The sequence below is a fragment of the Centroberyx gerrardi genome, chromosome 20 (genome assembly GCF_048128805.1).
Source record: "Centroberyx gerrardi isolate f3 chromosome 20, fCenGer3.hap1.cur.20231027, whole genome shotgun sequence".
NCBI lineage: Eukaryota > Metazoa > Chordata > Actinopteri > Beryciformes > Berycidae > Centroberyx > Centroberyx gerrardi.
This window is the reverse complement of record NC_136016.1, coordinates 14,666,869-14,680,513: the sequence shown is the minus strand read 5'-3', so window position 1 is coordinate 14,680,513 and position 13,645 is coordinate 14,666,869. Positions and strand designations below refer to the sequence as shown.

The window sequence follows — 13,645 nt, the reverse complement described above, 5'->3', positions numbered from 1 at the left end:
AAAACTGTACATAAGCAAATGTTCTCAGTGACTCTTTACCCATAAAAAAAAAAGCAGACTGGGCTATAATCTCGATCAGTGCAAGAATTACATGTGGCTCACCTATTAATAACAATGGTATTGTGAGGTTGCACCAATACATATGTTTCCTCATTACACAGCAGACTCAAGGTGACATGATTCTAGTGTTTAGCTGTCATAAGCACATGTGAAAAGCTACAAGCAGCGGCCCCATCTCCCCTCCTCTCTCCCCCCCCCCCCCATTTCCTGTCTGTTTCTTAGTAGCTCCTCACCATCTGAGACTGACCTGTTTTGTTTGGACAGCGATGAAGAATGTGGTTTCAGCGAACACTAGACTTAACACACATGCTCTCAGCAAAAGACGCTAGCGAAAGCCGCAGGTTTTCTTCTACAGAGACAGAGGGGAAAAGCGGGGGCTACTTCTGAGATGTGAAGAAATTCAAGGTGTCTCATAGGTTATGTGTGAAACCCGTGCTTTCTCTGTGCATCCATTGCAGGAGAAAGATGAACATTGTAGAGTAGATTATGCTAATAAAAAAGTTAACAAGTTTTATCTCTATGATAAAATAAGGATGGTCTGCAGGCATATTGAGAGATAATTTTTGTCATTCAGTTCAGTATATCCTCCATGACTTTAACCTTCAGCATGGAAACATAACATGAGAATTTTGCTTAATATACTGAGCAACACAGATTTTGCATTCTTTTAAGCCCTTGCAAACCATGTTTCTTTTTGTTATTTTATACTTAGCAGGATGTAAATGTGTTTATGTCTGAGACTGAGAAACATACATTGAGAAACATTTAGAGATAAGGTGTTAACAGCTGACAATGCCCAACAGGCTTCTACTAATCCTCTTCTACATTTACTGACTGCTCCCACTTGAACATTTATCACTGCGCTTGCATTTAACCCAGATGTCAGTATTCAAGGAGGAAGTAAGTGGAATGTCTGAAGACAGAGGAAGCAGAGTGTTATGGCATAGCCATACTGTAGCCAGGAGACTAGCACTCACAGACATAAGCAGTGCCCATTACTAATAGCTGGAGCAATCCATGGTCAAACCATAATACTTTCATCTCCTATCCCAAGTGCCTCCCCACCGTCTTGATCATGTACTGTGGTGGAGTGTGTTTGGTGTAATTGGGCTGTTGCTATAACCATACAAATGCTTCCCGTTGATTTGGGTTATGTGGTCACTGTAATTTAACAATGAAGGGTCTTGTGCACACAATTGGTGCAAACCATTACCAGGGAATGGAAATAGTGCTTGCAAAAAATAAGAATGAATTTTATCTTACATGATAAATTCTTGATTTAATCAGAATTCTTGTACATTATAAAAGGCTTAAGTTTCATTCACGACAAACAAACACCATAAGCCTAAAATTTATCATAGGATTAACATTTCTATCATCCACTAACATCTCAATTTACTCTTTTCTGACTAGATGACGGACTTGATGCCCTGGTCAATGGAAAAGCAGGGAAATATGTCCCAGCCCCACAGAAGAGTCTCCCTGACCTGCCGCCCCCCAGGACAGTAAGTGATCAACAGTTTGATTTCATCAAGGTGGATTAACATGTGAAACTAATAACAATGGGGTTAACACACTGAGTGATTTGAGTCTCTGCTACTGTGACGAGAATATTAATAGAGTATTCAACCTCAATGGGACTGCTAAACCCACATGGGTAAAATAACTGCATATCATGATATTAGACTGGTAAATCTTAAAAACTGTGAAACGACTCCACTTTTTAAAATTTACATGTAATCTATATTGATCTTTTGTTACAGCTAGGACATTTATTTTCAGTTTCTAAGCACGCCAAATATTCTAAATGGCATACTGTGGATTAACATGACATTTTTCCAGTGTATTTCATAGTCTTTTATTATGCTTGATAAAAGCACAGCCACACAAGCCAGATACATTTCCCACAACCCTCAAAATCACAGGCTTGAGGCTTATTGAAATATGTTGTGTATTCTCCCACAGAAACAGGTATTTAATCACTCTTGGGGCAACAAATTGGGGAAAAGAGTGTGTGAGAGAGCTGCGGTGTGTTTTATGTTGACTGGGAGGCTAGTGGCTTCTGAATTGGCCCAGTGTGAGTTCAGAAAAGGCGGTTATCAACATAGAGTATGAGAGGTTTAGAACATCCCTTCAGTGCCTTTGAACTTCACACACACATACACACACACACACACACACACACCCACACCCACAGACACACATGCGCACATGCACACTGACACTGAGCATTTTTTCTGATTAGCAACAGCTGCTACAGTAGTTAAGGATTAGGGGTAGCCACTGTGATTGTGTGTGTGTGTGTGTGTGTGTGTGTGTGTTTGTGTGTATGTTCATGCAGATATGTGCGCCAGTAAATGTGTGAGTGCATGTGAGTGCATTACTGAAGTACATACATGTCTTGGTCAGTATGCATAATCTCCAATATCATCCAATATCAGCGTGTTTTCATTTTTAGAGCCACATTCCTACAAACGTTACATTGGTTTTCAGTTGTTTAGTGATTTCACAGTTGCAGTATGGCTTCCACAAATCCCTCAGATCTGTCTGGCAAAGGCATTTGTTCCTCCTTCCCTTCTGCGGCCGGCCGTGGTTGAACTGGTCCGCTCTTGGGAAGCCTGAGTAAACACGTCCACAGTGAACCGCTCTTTGGGAATCCCTTCATCTGCCTGCGGGGTTTCCATGCATCTCCAGTGATGGTGTATACAAGAGTTAGCATGTGTTTGACTGTGAACACAGAGTCCCCCCTTATCATAGCAGTGAACAGCGCCCCCTTGCTGTTGATATAGTGTCCAGGCATGGCTGTCCACTGGCCCGTCGTGATATTGTAGCAGTCCATGAGACAGCGCAGGAAATCATCGCAGGGCCCATTGCGCATCACATACAAATTGTCCCTATGTGCCACCATGCAGTGGCCATAGCTTTGCGGCCTGATCATGGTGGTAGCGAGCGTCCACTCATCTTTCGCCGGTACGTATTCATAGATGTCTGTGGTGTCTGGCGGCTTCCAGAAGCAAACAAATATCCGTCGTCTTGCAACAGCGCAAGCGGCTGATGCTACAGGCCTCGGTGCGTGTTTTATAAATGTCCACTCTCCCTTCTCAATGTTGTAAACTTCTCCTGTGGAAATGATCCGTTTTTGGAACTCGCCGCCTACTGCATAGAGTCGGCCCTCGTGCCCCAGCAGGGTGAAGTCATATCTTGGCTGCTGAGGGCCAGGAAGAACAGTCCAGGCCCCTGTCTCAGGGTTGTAGCAGAAACTGTTGTCCACTGTGTCCTTACCATAACCGTAAACTCCTCCGATGATGTACAGTCGATTGTCGAGGACTGCCACCCCGGCCATGGAGGTGCTGCAGAGAGTGGGGAGGTTCGTCAGGTGCTTCCACTCCGCCTCAGTTTCATCAAGATAGCAAACAACCCTAAAGGAGTCATGCAGGAGCTCCATAGAAGGAGAATGGGTACCTATAGCGATGTAAGTGGCAGGGGACAACGAGTCTGAATATTTTAGCAGGTCTTCAGGGATTGTACTCTCCGCTGCTTCCTTCAGGTCGTCGTAACAATCGCGAAGAAAAAGAGCAGCGCTATGAAACAATGTATGCAACCCAAAGATGGAGGCCGCATGGTACAGCAAGAGGCAGTTGTCTGAGTCAATAATGTCACAAAGATGCTGGGCCAAAAGTGCAACCTGGAGGAAAGCGGCACACTCCACAGCTTCTACAAGTTCGTCTGGGTCACTCATGGTGGGAACCTCGCCCCTGCAGACAGCAAGGGCAATGAGGAAACCCCTGGCATGCACTCCTCCCTTCAGATAGAGCTCATCCTGGCGGCTTTCTATCATTCCGGAGTGAAAGAGGGCACAGAAGTAGTCGCTGTGCCTCGCCAGCAAGGCCCGTTCCACAGTGAACCAGCTCTCCTCCACCCTCACTCTCACTGAGCCCGCCTGGTGCTGTCTGTCGTCCGGATCAGGGGTCGCATTCTCTGCATGAATATCCTGGTTGAGCCCCGGGCCTTCAGAGGCCTCCATGATCTCTTAAGCCAGGGTCCTTCCTCTTCCTAAAACACGCGCTCAAGTGACAATGCATTGACAAGTGTGTGACTTGAACACAGATTAGCCATTTTTTCCACAGGACTTGACGGTAAATAAAGGTTTGTGAGAGTTCCATTGCGTCCTGTCTGCATGGTCTGAAAATAGAGTTGTGCTATAGATAGCAGCTGTGCCACGCGCAAGCGTCAGGCAGGAAAAGGGAAACTGTTGACATCTACAGTAAGTGGTAATGTGGAAGCCGGCAACTGGTGACTATCATAACCACAACGCTATTGGTTAGTTTAAGCATTTGCTGAATAATTCATGATTGCCTTATCTGCCAATATTACCCTTTAAACCCTATTCAGTTTTGCATGATCATGTTGGCTTTACAACTTAAACAGAGTTATAGGTTGTCACAAATTCAATTGTATTTCTGCATGTATGTTTATGTTTAAACATTCACTTATAGCATTAGACATTGGCACACAAATAATACAGCAAAGATGTAGGCTGTAAATCTGTAACCACAACCATGAAGGGTGGAGAATGGTAAAGGGTTCCCAAGAAGGCAAAATAATAGAAAAATAAATGTGTACAAAGGCTTTATAAAGCAGACATTTATTGGGGTTTTTTTCCACTGCTGCCTGAGGAAGAATGTATCCACCACAATGTATCCACTAGCAATACATTACGTACTAAAGTACGTAATGTATTGCTATATTTACAGTTCCACCGCCGTTGTACACGTTTTTTTTCATGCGACTGTTAGCTTGAGTAGTTTCCTTTTTGCATACAAAGTGATTCCCCTCCTCTTATATTCTAAATCTGTAACCAAAAAGCTGCCATGTTACAAGTAGTGAAGAGACAGTGAGGACGCCCAGAGAGCTCTCCTCAATCTGGTCTTCCAAAGCTGAGCCCCGCTGATTATTTTTATCACTACCTTCTCCTCCGCTCTGAGCTCCCAGCAGGCTCACAGATACACTGTGTGTGTGTGTTTTTGCTGTGCTGGATTCTTGGCATGGGAACCAGGGATTTTCCATGTTCCTCTGACTGTTCGGTTTTGGGCTCTTTTTCCCACTCTTTACTCAAAGCCCCTCCACCACACCCCTATTCCTCCTCCTCCTCCTCCTCCTCGTTTTGTTATTTATGCTCTGACTCCTTGATCCGTTCCTCTTACCCTGTGTTTCTGTGGTGATGACGTGTGTGTGTGTGTGTGTGTTTTCGTGTGTGTGAGACATGAGGGGAAGGGGCTGAACTGAGTATCAGTAAGGAGTGAATACAAAGAAAGTGAGCAAAAAAAAATGAAACACCGCTTGACATTGACGAAGGGTCCGCACACCAACACACACTCATACCCAAAAACACGTAGACACACACCTGGCATGTTCCCCTCGCTGTTCTCTTTCATATCAGGCCAGCTGGGCTGTGGAATGGCTCATCATGCTCCTCTTTGGCCTTGACCTGAAGAACAGGCAGATTCAGTTTATTGGAGATGAGTGAGTGAGTGAAATAGAGAGATACAGAGAGACAGCAGAGAGAGAGAGAGAGAGAGAGAGTGAGGGAGAAAGAGATAAGGGTGGGTGGGAGGGGTGGGGGGCTGAGCTGGAGGGTTTGGGGGTGGGGGGGGTAGTTGCTGCTGCCCTGGAATGCCTGGCCCTTTGTTTTAATTAATAACAGATGCCTTAACTGCTTCTTTTTTTACTATGGAGCAATTTACACTGCTGCTGCTGTGTGTGTGTGTGTGTCTGTGTTCCTTGCATGCGTGCGTGGGTGAGTGCATGCGCATACACAATATATGTATAATACTTTACCACAAAAAAACTCCTTTTCTCAGAAGAATCTCACTTTTCTCTTGTGAAGTTGCTGTGAGCTCTTGACCGTTTGTAGCTTCCAGCCTCATATCTTCAAAGGCTTTTCCTCTGAATGTCATTTCACATAGATTACAGTCCACATTTCTTCTGTCACATCAAAACAAACAAAATGGCGTAATGTATTGCAACTTGCATACTAACAGCAGTAACATGGTGCATCAAATAAATCATTTTTCAATTTAGTGTTTTTCCCCAATCTGCAGGAGTGTGAGTTAGTAAGTCTGTGAAATGTTCTGCAATCTCTGGATCCGAATGCTTGTTTATTTCTGTGAATATAAACTGGCCTGAGTCCTTCCTCTCTCCCTCTCTGTGATTCATGTTGTCGTCCATCTTGCTCTGTATCTAGGCTTTAACTGTCAGACCGGGCCTGCCAAGGGTACTGTTGTCCCTCAGACTCTTTATTAGGTTTCCCATAATTACTGGATTTGCTGACAGTAAGCTTTTTCTACTCTTGCACTTATTGTAAGTCACCCTGGGTAAGACTGCTGGCCAAATACCGAGATGCCAGAGGCCAGAAGGGTGCTTGCTATTCAAAAAGGCTTTTGCGAGTATGTGGATGATGTAATTGGACAGTGTTTTCAAATGTTTACTCTATCTATGTTTCATAAATCAGATAAAATGAATCCAATTTTTTCTATCCATTTTGGCATTTTAGTGTTCTAGACAACCTGCCGACAAAAAGTGTTTTCTTTGTGATCATATCGTGGCAATTTATACTGTCTGCCATAATTGCCTAATTGTATTTTTCACATTTCTGGGAGGGAGTTTCACACTAGACTTATAGGCCGCCGCCACCCCTCCCATGCACCAGACAAGAAAAATCTGACTCCATTCCCCATTTCTCAATCCTCATCGGAAGTATAAACCCAGCTTACTTTACCATCCCACATTCAACTCATCTCAAGCCTCCCACTGATCACTTCCTGTTGCTTCATTCATATTTTCATTAACATTCTCTTCCCCCAGCTCTGTAGTCCACAGCCAGGTGCTGACATCACTTCACTGCATCCAGGCCAGAAATATTACCAGTCCCTTTCACAACATGCATCAGTCACTCTTATAGCCTACTAGCCAGTTGAAGAAAAGGGAGCTACAACTAGTGAACCTGACCTAACCTTTACCTAATGTGTTCTCTTAACCAGTGGTGTTATGGAAGGTGAAGAAGAGTGTATAATTTGATGCCACATCCATTTCAGTGCTATTGAGACTCATGTGGAATGGCCAGAGTAAGAGCCAATACACTATACCTGTTATTATCCTCAACTCCTCAACTATCTGATCTCCTATTGGATTGTATGGCAGATACTCCTCAAACAGAATTTATTTGTTCATATCAAATTTTGGTATATTAACTTAGTGTTGCATCATTTTGAAGAGTTACACAAATAAAACATGCTTTTTATAACTTCTATAACAAATTGTAACTGCAAATACAGCCATTTTTGACCTTTGAATTCATAGACTTTAGCATTATAAACAACCATTTTACAGCTTTAAAATGTTTAACTGTCATATACTGTAAATTATTGTATCAACTAGTTTTAGAGTGAACAAATGTCTTCACTACAATGAGTCAAATCATAAAAGGCAATAATAAAGGCAAAGTCCCTACTGGGGCGACAGTGTTTCACTAGGGGAAAACCATACTGCAATTACAGACTGGGGCTGTAATTGTACCCCAAACTTAACCTTAATCTTCATCCTAACCTTCTCTAACCTCAGCCTTAACTTCTCTGCACCACCCAGCTCTCTCTGGCTGCTCCAGTAGATCCCACACATCCTCCTTCCCTTCCCCAACCCTAACATTTAGCGGCATGCAGGCTAATCAGGCACACAAGTTATGTGTCATCATGACTGTACGCGGATTATGACATGACATCAGTTATTATGATAACTTACGGCATCTGCTATGTATTACGGGAAATGTATTAGTTCACTAATAAGAAATGGTGGGAACACGGCTCATAACTAGGGGAATCCCAGCTTTTTGGGAGCTGACAGTCTCTGACAGCCCACATCAAGATTGACGCTGTCCTGATTTTATAGAGATAGATGATTTGGTTCCTATGTTTTTTCTTTGTTGATCTGTAAAATAGGGTTGTGCCAATAACTGTATTACCACCATACCATGGTATTTGAGGACCCACCACAGGTTGGGAACCACCATTACCACCATAGCAATATTTTATTTCATTTTACTCTGTTTTCCCCCCTTTTAGTGAGTAAACATTACTGTAAACTGAACACTGCTATGTAAAATGAAATCATAATTAATCATGAATGTTGTTTTGTTCCCCATCTTTCTATCTGATGATGACTCCTTCATCTGCCGCACTGTGAAAGATGCAGTTGATAGGCTTAGCCCAAATTATAGTGTCTTGGCTTCAATAGACTCACTCGTGATACCAACAGAAAATACAGACAAAAGTTACCAGTACCCTGTTGCTTGTTGTTTTGTACTAATTATTTTTGTGCTTCAGTATGATTTTATTTGGAAGAGCTAATAGGTGCCATATGATTTCCCTGCTTGAAGCCTGGCCTTCAGCCTTATTACTGTTATTGTTACTGGCTGTGATATTTTATATATTTTAGGGATATGCATCACAGAAAATAGTCTTCCTAATTCACATTCACTGATCTCAATAAACAAGTGAAAAATCAGTGTTTGTGAGGCATAAATATTTTATGAAAAAGAACAATTTCAACAAACCTAACCAGTCATCAAAACCCTTTCACCTGTCTAAATATTAAATATTTAGGCATCATCATTAAATCCATGTGCTCATTATGTGAACAAAACCTTACGACCTGAACAAAGAATGTGAAACTGGAATCCATTAAATTGAACATTCTACTTAGGTACACTGTATATTTCAATGTCTCCCGATCTTTCCCTCCCACATCTTTTTTTACTCTATCAACTATTACCTCTATGTTCATTTGGGGAGGTAAGAACACAAGAACTGGCAAATCTCCTCTGCAAAGAAGCAGGTCACAAGGAAGGCCAAACTTTTTTATTCTGTTTTTGGGCCAACTTGACACAACCTCTTACTCCGGTTCTCTATTCCTGAGGGCATCTGGGGCCAAATGGAAGCTGAATCCTGTGTTTCCTCTTCTCTCCAGGAGTAATATGTAGCTATTTGACCTTCTTACCCACGCAATAAAAGCCTTTGGACACAAATGAACCAAAACCTCAAGTGAACTTTACCTGCCAAACTTGATTTGGGAGAAAAATCATGTGTAAGGAAGGGCCTTTGCTGCCTCAGATATCTCTACAGTGAAGCGAACTTTGCCAGTTTTGACCCACTGGTCTCCGCCTTTAATTAAACATACTCTGATCTTTTTAGATTCTTTAGTATCCGCAACTTTGTTAAAGCTCATATTTCCACTTTGCCACAGATCCCACCTCCCTCAGGCAGGGATTGCATATTACATGCAGCTTCTCTGCTTGAGGGTTATATATCGCACATTTCTTATGATCTTGTATTCTCAGAGAATGTGCCATGCCTTGGGGAAAATGAGGGCAAAGAGGGAAAAGGAATACAGGCTGCACTTTCAGATCAGCGGTGGGAGGAGGCATTAGAAGAAGTTTAACGAATCGTCTTCAAGTGCCAGGCTCAGTCTCATTCAACTCAAGGTGCTTTACAGAGCCCACTTGAGGAAAACTATATGCTTTCTAATATAAACCCAGGAACATCAGACTCCTGCAACAGATGCTCTCTGTCCCCGAGTGACTTGTACCATGTGATTTGCTCATGTGCCAAGTTAACAGAATATTTGAAATCCATTTAAGCAAGTAAATGTCATTTCTTGTACCTCTCCGATTGCCCGTAGAAGAGTCCTTTTACTATGGACGTCTTCGGTACCTCCATCATCTAAATCTTTGCTGTGTGATGTTATGTCTTTCTTGATATTGGAAAAAAATGAAATTTACCATGAGGGGATTCACTAATTGTTTGTATTCTCCTTGGTAACTATTAATTTCTTATTTGGAGAGACTGTCTCTCAGCAGAGTACGTTTTTCGATATGTAGTATGTGAGAAAGAGATATAATGTTGCACATTGTCAACACTTGCATGATACTTTATTGCAATGTTTCATCATAATTCAGTCCTAAATCGCCACATCTTTGCCTGATGAAAGTCCTATGAATGAAACATCACAAGAAAGTATTATGCAAGTGTAGACAGTGTGCGGGATTATATCTCCTTCTCAATATCTACCTTTTTTGGTTTTTGTCCTAAAAACTTATCACTCAAAGACTTTGAGGTGTGCAGAAATTATATAGTATGTGTCAAGGCAAAACTCATGTGTCCCACTGTCTGCTACCCACCACAGCTACCCTGCTAACTTTTCTATTATATACAGCTGTGGTCAGAGATTGGGAGTGTCTTGAAATTCCAATGGGTGGGGCGTTTTTGCTCCAAAACAAGTGTACGGGTCGGAAAGTGAGTTTTGAAAGCCAGAAATCTCAGCACCTGGCAAAGTAAACATGGAGTCACTGGTGTGTGGTATCAAACTGTGAGTTGACATTTCATTATATTTTGGTATTATTGGTAAACATGTCATGATAACAAAATCCATTTACTTTCAAATTTTCTTTCATTCTAGGGGAGAACATTTTAGCTCCAATTAATGTGATATAACTGGGCATTATAATTTGCTAGTTGACTACAGTAGAGCCATAGTAGACCGTTCTATAGAAGAAAAAAAAGTTGGCCACCAAATATTTGTGACTGCAGTCTAAAACTGGGCCTGTCCTCTTACATGATTTTCTCCAGACCTCCCAGCCTGAGCATGAGGTGTGGCTGCATGAGATCCAGCACAAGACAATGATCAGCAGAGCTTGTAGACATTTGACTGATGATGGAAAGGCATAACGTGGTTGATGTTCTGACTTCTGTTGCGTATAAAAGTAATGAAGATATATATTGTATATTGAGGCCCACACAGGCAGCCAGGCAGCAGACAGTTTGGTGGTTTCCAGTAATATGGGCAAGGGGCAGACAGACAGCTAGACTTTACCACAGCAGGAACAGGAGACGAGGAGAAGGAAAGAGGTGAAGCCGGGCTGATTGATTTCAGGAAAGCCACTGGGCACACACACACACACACACTTCCCCGAAGGCAAACATGTAATTCTCCCAGTGCACAGAGTGAGGTCAGACTCAGACAAGGATTGGTTACATGAGGAATTCCCAACTCACTGTTGAAGAGACAGGTGGATTAGCCAAATGTTGAGCCTGGGGGAAGGACACAGGTTACAGTAATACTGTCTGTGTGTGTGTTGGTTGTGACATTACCTTGGACATTTTCCCCTCAAGGACATGCACTGAATGTACAAAATATTAGGGACATCTTCCTGATGTTGAGTTGCAGCTCCTTTTGCACAATCCACATCTCAATTGTGTCAATGCTTAAAAATCCTTCTTTAACTCATCTGCTTCTCTTTATCTACATCTCCTCCTTTGTGATTGGTATAGATTTAATATAGATTTAATAAGGGATATTGGCTCTTACCTGGATCAACCTCATCAGTGTACTTCATCAAAAGAGCAAGTGTCCCTAATATTTGGTGCATTCTGTGGTGAAAGATGAGGAAAATCCTCCAAAGTGAGGCCATATTGTTGATCCTCTTTTTGACAAAAGATCCATTTTGGTGTTGCAGGCTAGAGTAAGGAGCTGGATTTAGATATTAAATAAATAAATATAAATATTCAGAGAGTTAGCGAGGTGAAATTTCGCTTTACTTCTATGAATTTGACCGCTTGACTTGAGAAATAAGAAAGTGAAATTGGCGTGACGAGATGCAAGCACATTTGATGACGCCACTTACCACAACAGAAAGAAGCCAGTGTGATAGCCACACCCATAATGATTAGTGGGTTTGGTTGACAGCATTATATTTTTTTACTCTATCATGCTTACAATTGAACTGCCTATTTAAATGCCTCTTTGCCTCAATTTGCACCTCCTAGAACAAAGTTGTGTCCATCTTGCTCCATTCGCCTCAACTCAGATTTTGTGTTCTTTCTGAACATAGGGCAGGAGCTGGGATATGGCATTTTAGGGTTAGTATTGAGGGAAGGACTAGGGGTTGGGGAATGAATCCACGTCAATGAAATCTTTTAACAACTATAGTAATAAAACCAAATGTGTGTGTGTGTCTGTGAGATTATCTTTTCTGTGTGAACAGCACAGTGTTTACTTGGCATCAATAAAAAGTAAGTCACTGGTACATGTTAGATATACGAATGCAAATAGTTAAGTAATGCTAGTTAAGAATAGTTGATGTGAGGTCAAGGGGAACCTGTTGTATGCTCATTCCATACCAGTACATAATTGTGTTTTATTCTTTTTCACTATGGGTTTTAGTATAAGTGTTAAGTGTGTAAAACTCATGTCCAATATGTCATTACATAGTCAGCAATTTAGTAAAGATATTAGTTCAAGTTTATTAGTAGATTATCAATAATGCACAATTTTGTTTTCTAAAGTTATTATACACATATGGCTAAAAAGTAGAGTCACTATCAAAACCAACTAATGGTTTTGTTATAATGTGTTGACAGGGAGTGAATTCACTAGCATTAACCTAGACAGCAAGCCTGCTGCTAACAGTAGTAACTAGTCAGTGCTGTCATGTACTGTGACTGCATTGACCAAGAGAATGTATGGTTAGTTTAAGTGATAAATTGAAGTAATTATGTGATGGATATTGTGATTTCAGAGGAATAACTGTGATGCATTGTATAGCACAGAGACTTCAGGCGCCACAGCAAAAATATTGTTGCAACTTTATTTAAGATGTCTGCTGCCCTTCTTTCACCCACCTCACTCCTCCACATACAGGAGTGCAAAATATACCATTATCAGGTCATACAGGGAACGCTTTGTTCTTTCTTTATGTATGTATTTATATTACTCATACATGTGAAAGATAATATCAAGGGCTTGGAGCCAAAGGGACGTAAGTGCGTTATAGTAGATTTTACAGGAGAGCCAAAACAAATTTTGATCAAACTTGGATCAGCTGCCGTTACCACATACTAAGCACAATATTTTAACTTTCTGTGTTATCACATTGAGCATTACTATAAAAACAATACTGCTACAGTTTAAGTTGAATTATATTTGTTAACTTTTTTAAAAATGGCAAGAGTGAAATACGCCTTTTTGGCACAAACATTGCCCCAATACAGCCATGCAGAATATGGGCGTATGTAAGTAAACAATTGTAAAACACATTCATTTTAATACAAATCTAGCAATTGCACTTTTTACTCTTTACACTATTTGCGCTGTCGCTAGGTGCGAATGAAGTTAGAGTTTTGTGTGGACGTGTACTGGCAATATCTGGTAACAACACTGTATTGTCTGCTAGAAGTGCTAACCAGCTGGTTAGCTAGCCAGCTACTCAGCTAACGTCAGATGACGTTGTGGTGATCCGCTTTTTGTTTCTCCTCACAAGAAGCGCTCCAGGCAGAGCTTTCTATGTGTGAACGCAGCCTAATCAAGGTTACATTAGAACACCTGTGAAGCGGAGTGATACATACAGTACAGCGTCCCAGTGCTGTTATACTGTATATCAGCACTCATGGAATGCCTCTTGTCCAATCAAATTGCTCGACCGGAACTAACTGTTGTATAAGTGCTGTTAGAATCCTCTACCCACAATGCTTGTTCA

General features: G+C 41.6%; 2 protein-coding genes across 2 annotated transcripts in view; one reads left to right on the top strand and one right to left on the bottom strand.

Moving 5' to 3' along the window:
- The window catches only part of afap1l2 (actin filament associated protein 1-like 2), a 53,742-nt gene that overhangs the window by 25,308 nt on the left and 14,789 nt on the right, over positions 1-13,645 (top strand). The window contains exon 4 of the mRNA XM_078290663.1: positions 1,474-1,565. Within this exon, the coding sequence (XP_078146789.1) occupies positions 1,474-1,565 (92 nt within the window). The remainder of the gene's footprint in view (positions 1-1,473; positions 1,566-13,645) is intronic.
- LOC139927979 (kelch repeat and BTB domain-containing protein 13) lies at positions 2,567-4,084 on the bottom strand. The gene has a single exon (XM_071920306.2). It carries the CDS (start codon positions 4,082-4,084, stop codon positions 2,567-2,569), a length of 1,518 nt encoding a protein of 505 aa, XP_071776407.2.

Coding starts and splice junctions, on each gene's coding strand:
- LOC139927979 (XM_071920306.2), bottom strand. CDS start 4,084: ATGGAGGCCTCTGAAGGCCCGGGGCTCAACCAGGATATTCATGCAGAG.